Raw genomic sequence first — 16,237 nt, 5'->3', positions numbered from 1 at the left:
TTTGTACTGGATTCCAAACCTCCATAAAAATTCTTACACAGAGAGAAATATTGCAACAAATGTACCATCAAATCCTTGTCTTAAAGATTAACTATAATCCTTAATACAATTAAGGAAGGACTTGAAGAAAGTATTTGAGACAAGTGGAATTAATACCATGAGGATTCTCAAAACTCAAAGGATTTGCTTGACTTTTTACAATCTCAGAAAAGAATCAAGTTCAATTCTGTTAAAACAGTTTTCGACTTTCTATACCACTATACCACATGAAAAACTTGAGGGAAATCTTCATTTCTTGATCCATGGGGCTTTTGTTACAAAACATGGTGATCACAGATACAGTACCGTCTTCAGGTGAATTTGTCAAAAATGAAAGCAAATGCCATTTGAAGTTTACTGAGAAAACAATGTGAATGCTGGACTTCCTCATTGATAACTACTGTGTAAAATGTGGGGTAAGACATTTAGGTAAGAAGTTATCGTCCGCATGGGCACCATTCGTGGTCCCAGCACATCTGTTTCTTTATGCATATGAATCGGAATTTCTGCTGGGATTGGCAAAGTCAAAACAAGGTAGTCTGGCCAAGAAGTTTAATTTTAATAATTCAAATAAAAGTGACACAGCCGTTTCCGTAGTAAGTGTAGCTTAGCTACATGTATCATCCAAAGTGTATTCCTTGTGGTGAGATGTACACAGACAGACATGTGTATCAATATGTATGTACAATACGTTAAAAAACAATATTACAATAAAATATACAATGTCAATGACATTAGTTCATAAAAAAATTAAGATTCCATTCCAGATATATGAAATTACGAGAGCCTATGTTCATAAAATGCTACACAAGTAATTTCGTATACACAAAACAAGACAATTATAGATCTATGAAAGAGCAATGCTATGAGTAGGAAAATCTTTAAAACATTAATTACAATAGGATATGAAAAGCCTAAAATAGACTATTTGTATAGAATCTTCCTGCCTCTTCTTAAGATGTTAAAACAGGCCTTGGCAGACAGTAGCGAGAAACGATCATATTTAATAAGTACTGAACATTTATCTTAATCTGACGGGAGATTAAAATCGGTAGAGTTAGACTGGGATTCTTGTAAAACTTCGCATCTTACATCGTCATAATAGGGCAGGATAAAATGACATGTTTTCTTCTTCCATTGTAGACTAGACTGATGTGTTCTGTATATCCAATCCAATAAGTACAACGCCACAGGTAAACTTTGCATAGGAACTACGGTACTGATCCGGGAGATGCGCCTGTACACAATGTCCTTTACCGTCTACACTCTTGAAAAGGCAGCATGTTTTCAGTTTACCGGTGTTGTTGTTGATATGTTTGGACCAGTTTGCTTATACTGGTCGACCATGTGACTGGCGACGATAGTTGCGCTACACAAAGGTTCATCCACACGGTCTCTAAGCAGTTTATGTACTCTATGTTTCTACATCGAATTGATGAACATTTATCCGACCACAAATCTTCTTATTAATCCTTGAAATGCTCATTGTAACACATTCAATTTATTTCATTGTTTCAGTAGCGCTTCTCTCTGTATTATGGATACTGGTCCAAGATCCCCGAGAACTGCGGCTGTAGGAGGTAAGAGCGTCTTAAAAAGGTAAAAAGTTAATGCAGGTGTAGTCATTGTCAAGAGATTTTCATCATAAAGCAGCAGTAATGAAGAACGATTGCCAATGAAAGTGAATAGCATATAAACTATCTAAAAGAAAATGATCTGTAACACAAATTGTCAATAGGTGTGGAAATGTGTGTGTAGTGTTTATTATATAATCCTTATATATAAGTCTAGATGCCTTTTACTTCTATCGATCTAGTTTGTTTTAAAATTCACTGTTTTACAGTTTTTTTTATGTATGGCTGAATTATTGCCAATACGGGTCACTCCGAGCGTGAAAGCGTTTACTGAACTATTTCTCTATGTATGTATGTTGCCCCCCCTGAAGATCCGGGTTAGAATAGGTCTTCAGCAACTCATGTTTGTTGTAAGAGGCGACTACGGGATCAGGCGGTCAGGCTCGCTGACTTGGTCGATGCATGTCATTGTATCACAATCGCGTTTAATATATACTCATACAATCACTGGATTGTCTGGTCCAGACTCGATTATTTACACAGTGCCGTCATATACATGTAGCTGGTTAAACAACAAACAAAGCGTTAAGTCGTGTCATGTTGTGTCGTGTCGTCTTTCTAACTTAACAACATGCGTGACACTTTTGGTTACTTTTATTGATTGTTGCTTCAAATGTTGTGTCGTGTCGTGTCGTGGTGTAGCGTGTTTCTGGCTCAAAACATATGGGACACTTTTGGGTTTACTGTGGTTTTATTCTACACATGTCTGTTCTGGCGTGGCGTGGCGTGGCCTTGCCTGGCGTGGCCTTGCCTGGCGTTGCGCGGCGTGGCCTGGCCTGGAAATGCAGTTTCCCGCCTAATCAAAACAAGTATATATTCTTCTGTGTTACCTTTATAATTCTTCCACATCCTGATTCATACAACATACAACACAGACACAACGCACTGCGCACCGTAAGGCACTTTAATATGCATGCTGCATAAGCAATACATGGTTATACTGTAGGTGATACACATGCAATACTTTCGCCATGATATCTTGCATAAATCTGCATGTCAGGATATTTTGCATAAAACTAACTTTGATGCAAGTGTGCTGACTGTCGATGAACAAAATATAACACTAACTAAAACAAGAAGGTTAAAAATGCAAAGATACTCAAAACATTAGAATCGTGTACTTATGCTAACAAAGGTTACCATTATCAGCAGGTAATATTGCCATAGGGCAAGGTTAAATGTGGCATTATTGTGAAAAATTCTCTCTGATCATTGAAAGTTGACGTACATGCTGGTTAGTGATTTGTGCCAATTGTTCCATTGTTAGTGAAGACGTCTATGGCAGCACAGAATGGCGTCATCCATTGTTCTTGACGTCATTTTCCATCAATATGGAGGCCCACATTTCTAGATTTTCTCAGAAAATACACATGGATAATATAGAGAATAATCTGGGAGCTACAGAGAATGACGGATGATCTGTCCCGGGTGATTCATGTTTGTAGTTCCCTGCCTTGGTTGCTATCTGATTCTAGACACTAAGAACAGCAAGGCGCTGAGTTGCGTTGTGTTGTAAGATAACGAACAGGTAGGGATATGTGTGCCTGCGTGTGTATGTACGTGTGTGCTTGTGTATCTGCGTTTGCGTGTGTCTACCAGATATCCATAATTAAAGGGGAACTGGGCTCCGGCAATTTGGCAGTCACAGAAAGTTTGAGCCAATCGTTCAAACACACGTACATGTACGTTGTCTCCTAACTCAAAGTGTCTCAAGTGTTTTACACAGGGCATTACTTCGAGACCAAGCTATGGATATTGGACAAGCGATGGAACATTTGACGCATGTTTAGCAAACATGTCCGATGTGTCTAATTAATCCAATTGTAGCCATCTATTCTGAGTGAGGAAGCTGTGTAGTACGCCGCTTTTACATATGCCATCCATATCCACTATTTAAGTACGTATCTACCTGTTCTGCTTCAAGTGAAATGGTTGTTGTCACATGATAATAAAAAAAATTCAAACACGAATGCTAGTAAGTACGTAACTAATGTTTAGCTTTGAAAGGACGAAATGATAAAGAATTATCAAAGAAACAACCAACATGCTGAATGAACACTAAACAAACCTTTTCATTGAAAATCCACATTCCGACTTTGTCGCCATAAAATGAACAAATCTAATTTACATCAATATCACAGATTATGCGATGACATGATTACACAATTAAACTAAGTGAGTGAGTTGGATTTAATCCCGCTTTTAACTGTATTCGAGTTGTACAGCGGAGTGTCAGCTTGATGTGGGGGGAAACCTCCCAGTAACATAAGGCACAAACGTTTACAGATTTGGTGAAACCAACGACCACAGGTAGGGTGCTGACAAACCATATTCAGGGTGAATCTGGGAATCGAACCCAGTCACAGGGTTCCAGCACGCCAAAGGGACGCACACAGTTAATTGTGGCGCCTCAGACGACTTGGCCACCCGTATACCCCACAATGAAACTAATGATAAGTGCTGATATTGGAATTGCTTAAATAAGTTTGGCTCAATGCGAATTGTTTTGTGACAATTTGGGGTTTGGCACTTTTCATATCACTTTTCCTCAGACACACTACATACCTTTCTGCACATACATATTGTCATCAGTAAAGTACGGTAGGTCAGTAAAATAATATGTTACCAAATTTGTGCTTTAATAACGCAAAATTAATTTCTTCTGCGAATAGAAATCTTTCTCGTTGAGGTGTCTTCTTGTGGAAGACGCTGAATATATTACACTGTCACATTTCATTTCAAAGAAACTGTTGTTTGATTCAATTCTGAATCGATCAAAAAGTGAAATTATTATTTGCAATGATGTCATTACATAAAAGGGAAAAGTGTGCAACGGTTCAGGATATAGAGGAACTTTCAACAATATAATCCTACATAAAGTATCTAATTCCATGGTATTCCTCGTCTGAACTTTATGCCTGTATTCACCTTAAAACATCACATGAAAAACGAAAATGAAAATGTAGCATAGCATTCTTGAATAGAGATTTTGTGTCACGCTTTCTCACAGTGGTAAAATATGCCCTATATGGGGCTATAAGTGCATACATGCTTGTTTCTTCATGTGAACCATAAATACGGGTTCAGATTTGTGTAAATTACATAAAAAGACCAGCTAGATAGAAGTGTAGCTGTAGCATGGTACATATAGTATATAGAAAGGCACAAACTGGAAATATACGAGCCTCCACCTTTCAACGTTTCTTATATCCTGATGTTGTCTGGTCATGTCAAACTTTACATGTTCTTTTTTTTTAAACTTAATCGAGCGATGGTTCAAATCTAAAACGACATGATTGATCCATGTGTTACTGACAACTCGTACATTAGGAATGGAATCCCACATGACATATTCGTTTATGTTGGCATCAGTGATGCCACGCTCACAAATCGTACTGTAACCACGTGAAAATATCATATCTCCCAGCTTAAGTGTGATGTAGTGCTCACAATGCCACCTTGGAATTGAAAGGATTGTCAATGTTTTTAGGTGTCGCCAACTGATATTTGTATTAACATGTTCACAGCTTCAAATTATTTCCCACTTGAAATGACAATCGTTAAAGTGGTGAAATAATAATCAAATCAGGTGGATCACTTTTTTTAACCTCCACGTTTTGCCGTCACGCACTTCATAAAGATATGCTCGTCTTGGACGAAAACCGTTTCCGACTGGCATGTCTATTCATAGCCATGTACAGGACCACCATCATCACAATCAGTACTGTCAACACTATAGAGAAAAGACTTATGTAAATTGATATCCTGGCTCTCTTAGCACCTTTCTTCTTCTGGCCATCTCTGTAAGCCTTGGCAGACATCAATGCGTAGTAAATAGCTAAGGCACCCAATGGGAAGTTAAAGCATAGGGTAACGAGAAAGGCAACGGCGATGTTTGTATTGGGAATATCTGGAATCTGAGGTTCAGAAGACTTGGAGGCTTCAGAACCTTTTTCATTTCGGTCTATATCTTGTTCGCTTAGAACCAAGGGTTGTACAATATCCCTGTTGGGTGGAATAGAGGGTTTCTCCGAGGGGTACTTCCCATGGGGTTGTACTAGGAATGGCTCCTGATCAGCGTATTCTCGTGGAGGAGCAGTAGCAGGAGATGAAGGTCCTGATGCTCCATCTGGTTCTTTGAGTTCCCTTCTGTTCAAGGCAATAGTCCCAGAAGGAGATTTGTCAATTACTGCCTCATATTCTATCGGTGGACCAGGTGGCTTTTCTCCTGCCAATTTGTCTTTATCTGTAGCGTTTTCCTCCGTCTCGTCAGCTTTATCATCCTCAGGCTTTGGGGCAGCTGTAACACCTGTTACCTTTTGGCCAGACGAAGCATCATCAACTTGCACTTGACCTGTGGGTTCCTTGGGAGACTGATGCGATTCATCATTGTAATTGGCTGCATATTCAGCCATGCCGTCTGTACTTCCATCCAGAATGTTCCTAATATCCGATTCTGAATATTCACCTTGTGGGGTTTCAACATCATCAGAACTACCCACTTGTATATGTATGCCAGCATCGTTTGACCCGCTCGTAGATTCAGGACCTTGTTCCATGATTTGTCTTTGCTGTGGTGACTCTTTGGTTGTTTCGTTTATGTCCTTGCCAAGATCTGGCGAGTTCTTCAGACCTAAGCTTTCTGCAACGTGTGACCGGAATCCTTCTTCTTCCTCTTCCCGGGAGGAACGGCTCTTCGGCGAACTGTCCGTGCTTGAATTACCAAATGTTACTTTGGTTCCTTTCGCTTTCGGTGAACGTTTTACCTGAGGGACATCAGTACCATCTACGGGCAAAGCAGCGTCTTCACCTTCATTTAAATTATAGTCCATAACCTGAATGGTTTTGATCAATGGATGTTCTTATCTTCGGAGTATCATCTTCGGCAACTGCAAAGAAATAGAAATAAACATCAGGAAATCTGCTCATTGAATGTGTTTATAATACGTGACAACTGCTTGTACATAACGCCATACTTGTAAACAACCACAACGAGCTAGAAAGGTGTCCCTGTTTATTCAATAGAGGTTATAACCTAAATACGCAGACGGATGTAACACTGGAACGCATTGAAGAAAATATAACAAACCTCAAGTACCGACAGCGGTGGTTCTATCTCATTCGTCACCGCGATTGTGTCTGCAACTTGAAACGAACTATAGCCAAGACTGACGTAACGGACGGGGAATTCAGTCAGTCAGAGGATGTGGGCTGTTGTTTCCTCAATACTAACAGAAATACGTGGAGTGGTAGGAACATATTGACTGCTGCTGTGGAGGGTTGGAATGTGCGCGGTGGGTGATGATGGGGCCATTAAGATTGAGTGATAGACTACGTCGACAATAAAGGCGTGTTCAGGAGTGTGCCTCACGTTGGGCAGATTACAGGGCAAAGCAGGATCGACATTAAAACTCTAAAGTAAACGGTATTAAGATAACTGAAAAAAATCTCCTCTGGTTGATATCGCTTTTATCGCGATAAGGGACACAAGAATGGTCTGTACATTTGGACGCCGTGTTGGAAATCGCACAGGGTATTCGGCGGGACGAGCCAATATTTTAACCACTACCCACCCGCCTTTGACTTTAACAATTATAGTAGTTTGGTCTTTTGTGTTTATTTATTTCCAATTTCTCATAAATAGTTTCTACGATCTTCCTCTTCTTATGTAATCAGCCGAGACCTTATATGTTAATCATGGGTATGTACTGGTACTCAAACACCAGGTGTTTGTTAAGAATATCATTGCACATGATGATGAATAATTCATATTCATATCACAGACATTATTTGTTTAGGGACTGACAATTCAGTTGGGGTGGGGGTGGGGGTGTTGGTGGGGTTGTTGGGGTTGGGGTTGGGGTTGGGGCTTTGGGTTTGGGCCTGGTCAAGACGATTTTCCTTCTTCTTTCATAACTCAATGTTCAGAACATTCAACCCGTTTAGCAATCGATTCATATCTCTGGGTAAAAACTAGGGACATTTTAATTTTTCCAGGGTTTATTGGAATGGAGTTTAAGGACACCCAATCCACCCAACCCATCTCACCAAATGATCGACCCCTTAGCATTGCTTGTTGAAGAGTGGGATAGGCATCGATGGACGAACAACGAAGTACCAGCATGTTCCCCTACCTCCTGAGATAACGTATTTGTTTGATATCAAGCAATAACACAAACTGATATCTCGTCTCGAGAAACACCAGATGCATCCACAAAGTGCATAAATAATTCAGCCACACGTCAAGATTTGAATCTGTGACGTCAGACACATCCAACCACCTACTGGTACAAACAAACATAAAGATAATGGACTCGTTAAAATTCTTTACAAATAAGATTAAACACAAGAGCAGGTTTGAGGAAGATATGTTGGAGATACGTGTTTGATTTAAAGACCCAGGTTAACACATCGGGCAAACATCGCCATACCTGGACGTTCGATACTGCGAGTCCCCTCCTCTCGAGGGTTTCTCTTTCAACCCTCAACCTTGAATTGATGCTTTATGACACATTAGTGTCATTCCAAGTAACCGCCGTAATAGAGATGGAATATTGCTGAGTGCAGCGATAAACAACAAACAAACAAATATTCCGAGCAACGTGCAACGTTTTGTCACGCCACAATTACCATCACAATTGTATGTGATTTAAATATACCATATACACGTGTATAGCACCATATGTATAACACCCTATGTAAACGTATAGTGTAATATAAACATCTGTGAACACATAATGTATATAACCATATGTATTCACATAATAGATCACCTTATGGAGAATACATAAATAAATGTATATCACCAAATGTGTGCACATATAATTGTGTATCCCCATATGCATTCACATAATACTTCACCATATGTATACGAAACATGTATTTCACCTCCCGTATGTGTAAACTGACTGCGCATAATGTGATTCGTCGTCGGAAGAAGCTTTAACTGTGTCTCATCTCTATATATAGGTATTGTGTATATCACAATCTTGTGAATGCGCATAACGTGTATCACCATCTGTTGTTGAAAGTATCCTAATATGGTTGAACCGTTACTGGACCTATCTTGATATGGTTGAACTGTTGCTGGACCTACCGAGGTATGGTTGAACTGTTCTGGACCTATCGTGATATGGTTGAACTGTGGCTGGACCTATCGTGATATGGTTGAACTGTGGCTGGGCCTATCGTGACATGGTTGAACTGTTGCTGGACCTGTCGTGGTATGGTTGAACTGTGGCTGGACCTATCGTGATATGGTTGAACTGTTGCTGGGCGTATCATGAAATGGTTGAACTGTGGCTGGACCTATCGTGACATGGTTCAACTGTTGCTGGACCTATCGTGACATGGTTCAACTGTTGCTGGACCTATCGTGGTATGGTTCAACTGTTGCTGGGCGTATCATGAAATGGTTGAACTGTTGCTGGACCTATCGTGATATGGTTGAACTGTGGCTGGACCTATCGTGATATGGTTGAACTGTGGCTGGACCTATCGTGATATGGTTGAAGTGTTGCTGGGCGTATCATGAAATGGTTGAACTTTTGCTGGACCTATCGTGATATGGTTGAATTGTGGCTGGACCTATCGTGATATGGTTGAACTGTGGCTGGACCTATCGTGATATGGTTGAACTGTTGCTGGGCGTATCATGAAATGGTTGAACTGTTGCTGGACCTATCGTGGTATAGTTGAACTGTGGCTGGACCTATCGTGATATGGTTGAATTGTTGCTGGATGTATCATGAAATGGTTGAACTGTTGCTGGACCTGTCGTGGTATGGTTCAACTGTGACTGGACCTATCGTGATATGGTTGAACTGTGGCTGGACCTATCGTGATATGGTTGAACTGTTACTGGACCTATCGTGATATGGTTGAAGTGTTGCTGGACCTATCGTGGTATGGTTGAACTGTTGCTGGGCCTATCGTGATATGGTTGAACTGTTGCTGGGCCTATCGTGGTATGGCTGAACTGTTGCTGGACCTGTCGTGGTATGGCTGAACTGTTGCTGGACCTGTCGTGGTATGGTTGAACTGTGGCTGGACCTATCGTGATATGGTTGAACTGTTGCTGGGCCTATCGTGATATGGTTCAACTGTTGCTGGACCTGTCGTGGTAGGACTAAACTGTTGCTGGACCTATCGTGATATGGCTGAACTGTTGCAGGACCTATCGTGATATGGCTGAACTGTTGCTGGGCCTATCGTGATATGGTTGAACTGTTGCTGGGCCTATCGTGGTATGGCTGAACTGTTGCTGGACCTGTCGTGGTATGGCTGAACTGTTGCTGGACCTGTCGTGGTATGGTTGAACTGTTGCTGGACCTATCGTGATATGGTTGAACTGTTGCTGGGCCTATCGTGGTAGGACTGAACTGTTGCTGGGCCTATCGTGATATGGTTCAACTGTTGCTGGACCTGTCGTGGTAGGACTGAACTGTTGCTGGACCTATCGTGATATGGCTGAACTGTTGCTGGACCTATCGTGATATGGCTGAACTGTTCCTGGGCCTATCGTGGTATGGCTAAGCTGTTGCTGAAAGCGGAGTTAAAACAAACTTCCTCATAACCATTTGTATGTGCTTCATATAGAGATTATCATCCTCTGACTTCCATACATTAGGCATAACCATATAAAACTGCAAATCAATACTGATCAAATATGCTACTCAAAAGAAGTTGCAATTGAGGACTACCCTGTTATTTCATGACAAATTAAATATAGTAGCATGAAAGAATCGGATGGCCCTTTACTTCTTTTGAGTAGTATAAATGAAAAACGTCAATGCTTGGATAGTATTTGCTCTCAGCCGAAGTCCCAAAATGTATCCCCATATATTCATGGAAAAAAATAACTGCTTCATTTAAAGTTCAATAAAAACAAAGTTATTCTGAAAAGAAATAATGCATCTTTTTATCCATATTCATGAAGTCATCTCATGTCCTACACGATACAGACTTCAAGTTTGAAGCAGAATAACATTGCTGTATTGCCACGCCTGTCTGGGATAAGATGGATCGACGCATACGACAGGATCAAAATCAGCCGGTATCGCCAACTTATTTGAGCCAATTTTTAGCTGACAATGAACAACAACCCCTAGATCGTTTTCAATCATCAGGGCCTACATGCACAAAGCGATCGTAGCGTTAAGATGATCGTAACAGATCACACTTTAACATAGACTCACAATAGTCGCAGCGCTAAGATCGCCTTATGCAAGTGGGCCCCGGTGTCTTTAATGCGCCGCTGCTGCCTCACTTGTATGCACGCAAGTGGTGAGTCACCCCAAATATTGACACTGCACCGCCCCTTTTTAAGGACGTGTCGCTCTGCCTCCTGTTACCAGGCATGTTTTTTATCAATATTGTTTTTTACGATAAAGCATTGATGAGTCTAATTATCATATATTATGTTCTTATTTTCAATATCACAGCATTTACTCCATTTTATATGAAGCACAGTTACTTATTTCGTTAGTACATGTAAATATATAAAATTCAGATAAAAATGTTAACGTGTCTCTGTTATGTAAACAGTTAGCTGTGTCCACGCTCTGGCAACCGGGCAAGGCACCCAAGCGAAAATTTACCAGACAACCCACCGGCGCTTATAAATGAAGCGACGCGGATGATATCGCGCCGAGAATGTAATGATAATGCCATCCCACCTTTAGACGGATAAGAATCGTATGGTTCGTATCCCTCCATGGAAAGGCAGACAGTTGTGTAACACTGGCGTTCCTGTTACGTACATGCGGCTGTATACAGCTTGCACATTGCGGAAGTCAAACCACGTGGCTCTCGGGGCACACAAATATCAGCATGAGGGATTATTCAAGAACAGGGAACACCAAATAATCTCATCGCCCTTTATAAGTTACAAGGTGGTTTTGACAAATCATCAAATCATTTCACGAAAACCTTTCTTTATCACATCTTTATCACATCTTTTGATGATTTCAAACACTCAATACATTTATTTGTTCCTTCATTGAGTGGCATTCAGAAGTCGGTTATGCAAGATAGTATTATGTTACTTCAATGTTAACCATGTGATGATCATGCCTATATTATTCTCAATAGTTGGAAGCATGTGCATTACACAACTCTGACATTACTCTGCAATGTATACGAAATCCATATATTCCTTGTAACACGAGCTGTTAAAAACAGTTTTACAAAGAATGCAAACATTCTGTTTAGACTTACCTAGTACATGTACGTTAGGCCATTGTGTATACAACCATTAGAACCAATATACATGCATTAACCTCTGTGAGTACATGCATAGGTATGTGTGTTTTGTGCAGCAGCAGCAATTTTCAGTCTTACTTGCACACACACAGGCACAGAAACACCTGCATATAGATAAACAGAGCTGGGGAAAACCATCACATTCTATGTGTTTTAGCAATGATCAGCAGTTTCTTGCTTTCTCATATACGCATAAAATATTGCTCTAGTGTTTTAATAAGCGCAAACAAAAATGTTAATTAATGGTAGAGAGATGTATAAAATTAGTAAATAAATAATCCCATTTGAGAATTACCAACCAGAATCAAAGAAACACTACAACGTATAAAACACCCACACTAGTCATACGCACTACAAGACGGAACACTAATCATGTATACATCCACGCCCAGATTAATCATAGGCGCTACTCATTATATATACATCCACGCCCAGACTAGTCATACGCACTACAAGACGGAACACTAATCATGTATACATCCACACCCAGACTAACCATAGGCGCTACTCATTATATATACATCCACGCCCAGACTAGTCATACGCACTACCAGATGGAACACTAATCATATATACATCCACGCCCAGACTAGTCATACGCACTACAAGATGGAACACTAATCTTGATACATCCACGCCCAGATTAATCATACACTCTGGAAGGTGTAACACCAGTCATATATACATTCACGTCCAGACTAATGATATGTAGTGAACGTGATTACACAAATCATATCTATATATATATATATTCATGCCCAGACTAATATATGTTCTACAAGGTGTAACACTAATCATATATACATCCACGCTCAGACTTATCATACGAACTGCAAGTTCAAGGGCTAACCATGTGCACTGCAACGCCAAGGCTAATTAAAACATTGAAATTTTTTGGTTGGTTGGTTTGTTGTTTAACGCCGCACTCAGCAATATTCCAGCTATATGACGGCGGTCTGTAAATAATCGAGTCTGGACCAGACAATCCAGTGATTAATATCATGAGCATCAATCCACGCAATTGGGATCGATGACATGCATCAACCATGTCAGCGAGCCTGACCACCCGATCCCGTTAATCGCCTTTTACGACAAGCATAGTCGCCTTTAACGGCAAGCATTGGTTGCTGAAGATCTATTCTATCCCGACATCTTCACGGGTCCCATTGAAATGATAACAACAACAACAACTGTTGTTATCGTTTCAGAGTTATTATTCTTTAGTAGTTGTGTTGATAATAGTACTTTTTAGAGATAGTTCTTCTGGTATACATACTTGTCCTACATTGACACTCTCCACATACGCTATGCTCCCCCATGCTCTGGAGTTAACGAGCGAATCCAAATAGTAAGGGAAGTGTGGAACCACTGGCTAACATTCACTGCGAGGGAAGGAACCGATTTGCTCAGTTGGTTATTTTTGACGCGTGATTTATCATAGAAGACAGGTACGGCGCAGTTGAACATGGATGCGGTTTACTATCAGACAAGCACGACTGAAGTACAAAAAGTAGTGTTTACCATTGCGTTAAACCAGATAACCACAAGCATAGATGTGGGCATGCGATTAGCCCGCTATTAATCAAGTAACAAGATCCAGAGGTCCAGTCATCAACATGGGTAATGTCGCTACCAGCTGCCTGTAACACACATGATAACCTCCCCCTGGGAAACACGTGGCACATCCAGGAGGACTAGCTACAGGCAGTGGAACTGATAATTGCCCAACAACATTGTATAGTTTACATCATGTATTTGTATCCTCTGTGACGTGACAGCGTCCCTTCATGATCAACTATGTGAAACGTGTTGGTTTCAATTAATACAAAATGTTAATGTGTGGAAGTAATACTAGTGATTGTGACCAAGAGCCAGTTTAGAGTGTTTGTTTGTTTGTTTGTTTGTTTGTTTTCTTGTTTAACCCACACAACATATTCCCGCTATATGGCGGCAGGGGACTATATCTCAACCGGAATCCCAACGGCGAAGTTTATAGAGTATGACCCTGTTACTGAACATCGTCAAGATATTTGTATATTCTTAGCCTGTTCATGGATTTTGCAGCTGTAGTTATATAACAGGGGAGTAAAATATATCCACCATGTCTATACTGTATCCTTTATCTCGATTTCCCATCTAGACGGAATGTTTGCGCTTGGGAATGTCAAATTCCTTTGTATGTATACAGCTTGGTTGATCTAAGGCCATATATAAAAATAGTTTCACCGGCCAGCCATGCTAATCAGACGGACCCTAATTGTTTATTGCATTCCAAATGTTGATACATAAATAAATAAATAAGTTTATATCCCGAAGATGCACACTTAGGTGAAATTATTCACGACGAAAAGTAATGGCATTCATTGCTAATTTTCTAATAAACACAACAGAAGCCAACTCTCTCATTCTTTATGTCATTGTCTTTATCTAATAAAATTGTGGTCTACTTGAATTGGTTATGAAATATAAAAATAAAAACAAACTTAAAATTCGAAGTACTAAACCCATCTACAAAATCAAGAATACCTGTTTTAACCGGCCTCATGTCAAAATACACGGAGTTTGCCGATTCAAATATACATTACTATACTTACTAAACGTTAAGCTAGCTTAAAGAGCTAAGTGGATCGTTAATCATTTGAATAGCTAATAGATAAAATAAGCCGGAAATTACATAGCAAGGTCGTAGTGACTTAATTAACCTCTACCAATGAAAACGTTTTAGCTATGAATTATATCATAATAAATATGAGTTTTCCAGGACCTGTAGCCTTGATATTCTCACGCAATTTCCTCGGCAGATCAGGGAGTTAGTCTACCACGAGGCTAGAATTTCTTTGGAATCCTAGAAAAAACCGAAGCCAGGATCGTGCCAGCTGATGGAACCCACAGAGCCTTCATTAGGGAGGAGACGTTAAAATGTTTTCACTGTTTTCACTGTTGTTTAGTTTCTGGGTGATGGTGGTCAAACCAAGATCAACCTGAGATTACACAACGCTCCACAAAGTCAGCCCGGCCTGCTTCAAAACATCCTCAGTTCTCCAAAGAGACAAGGAACCTGGAGCGGGTCTGTTCTGCACCTTTGCACCCAGCGTGCTGAAACCTTTTGGAGCAAAGAATTAATCCTAAGTAAGACGTCCCTACACGACTCTTGCTCAAAACTATTTGTTAAGGGTTATTACATTCAAGGTCTCAGCAGTGCTTTCACAAGGCTGTATAGTAGACATGGGGTGATATTTCCAAAGTTGACACAACCGTGACAAAAATGGTGTCCGATGCAATTCCCTATTTGACGTACATGTTCCCGTTACCGAACACCTGGCATTATCACTATTTGATAGCTATTCATGAACACATGTTCATGATGAAGAGGAATTCGTACAATCAATTTCTTACAATTTTGGATTTTTTAATAGCTTTTATTGACAGTAATTGTCCGGAAGGCGGGTTTCTGCAATAACGGGGTTTTCCAGACTAGTGGGTATCCGCAATATCGTGGTTTCCAGACTATGGTTCTTCCGCGATAGCGTGGTTTCCAGACTATGGTTCTACCGCAATAGCTTGGTTTCCAGACTATCATTCTACCGCGATAGCGTGGTTTCCAGACTATGGTTCTACCGCAATAGCGTGGTTTCCAGACTATGGTTTTCCGCAATAGCGTGGTTTCCAGACTGTGGTGCTTCCGCAATAGCGTGGTTTCCAGACTATGGTTTTCCGCAATAGCGTGGTTTCCAGACTATGGTCCTTCTGCAATAGCGTGGTTTCCAGACTATGGTCCTTCCACAATAGCGTGGTTTCCAGACTATGGTTATCCACAATAGCGTGGTTTCCAGACTATGGTTTTCAACAATAGCGTGATTTCCAGACTATGGTCCTCCCGCAATAGCGTGGTTTCCAGACTATGGTCATTCCGCAATAGCGTGGTTTCCAGACTATGGTTTTCCACAATAGCGTGGTTTCCAGACTATGGTTTTCCACAATAGCGTGGTTTCTAGACTATGGTTTTTCCACAATAGCTTGGTTTCCAGACTATGGTTATCCACAATAGCGTGGTTTCCAGACTATGGTTTCTCCACAATAGCGTGGTTTCCAGACTATGGTTTTCCACAATAGCGTGGTTTCCAGACTATGGTATTCCACAATAGCGTGGTTTCCAGACTATGGTCCTTCCGCAATAGCGTGGTTTCCAGACTATGGTCCTTCCGCAATAGCTTGGTTTCCAGACTATGGTTTTTCCACAATAGCGTGGTTTCCAGACTATGGTTTTTCCACAATAGCGTGGTTTCCAGACTATGGTTTTT

General features: G+C 40.6%; 1 protein-coding gene across 6 annotated transcripts in view; it reads right to left on the bottom strand.

Annotated features, from left to right (window-relative positions):
* Positions 1–2,559: 2,559 nt before the first annotated feature.
* Positions 2,560–16,237, bottom strand: part of LOC139464044 (uncharacterized) — a 31,036-nt gene continuing 17,358 nt past the window's right edge. For 4 of the 6 annotated variants that reach the window (XM_071245565.1, XM_071245567.1, XM_071245566.1 and 1 more), the window contains exon 2: positions 2,560–6,562. In XM_071245565.1, coding sequence (XP_071101666.1) covers positions 5,306–6,505 — 1,200 coding nt within the window. In that variant the 5' untranslated portion in view covers positions 6,506–6,562 and the 3' untranslated portion in view covers positions 2,560–5,305. Of the gene's footprint in view, positions 6,563–6,762; positions 6,822–10,099; positions 10,216–16,237 lie in introns of those variants that run through there. The other 2 variants (XM_071245568.1, XR_011653088.1) reach the window with 2 other exon arrangements.

Source organism: Haliotis cracherodii, unplaced genomic scaffold (genome assembly GCF_022045235.1).
Source record: "Haliotis cracherodii isolate W230 unplaced genomic scaffold, xgHalCrac1.p SCAF_16, whole genome shotgun sequence".
Lineage (NCBI taxonomy): Eukaryota > Metazoa > Mollusca > Gastropoda > Lepetellida > Haliotidae > Haliotis > Haliotis cracherodii.
The sequence above is the reverse complement of the archived record's forward strand: the minus strand, read 5'-3'. Positions and strand labels throughout refer to the sequence as shown.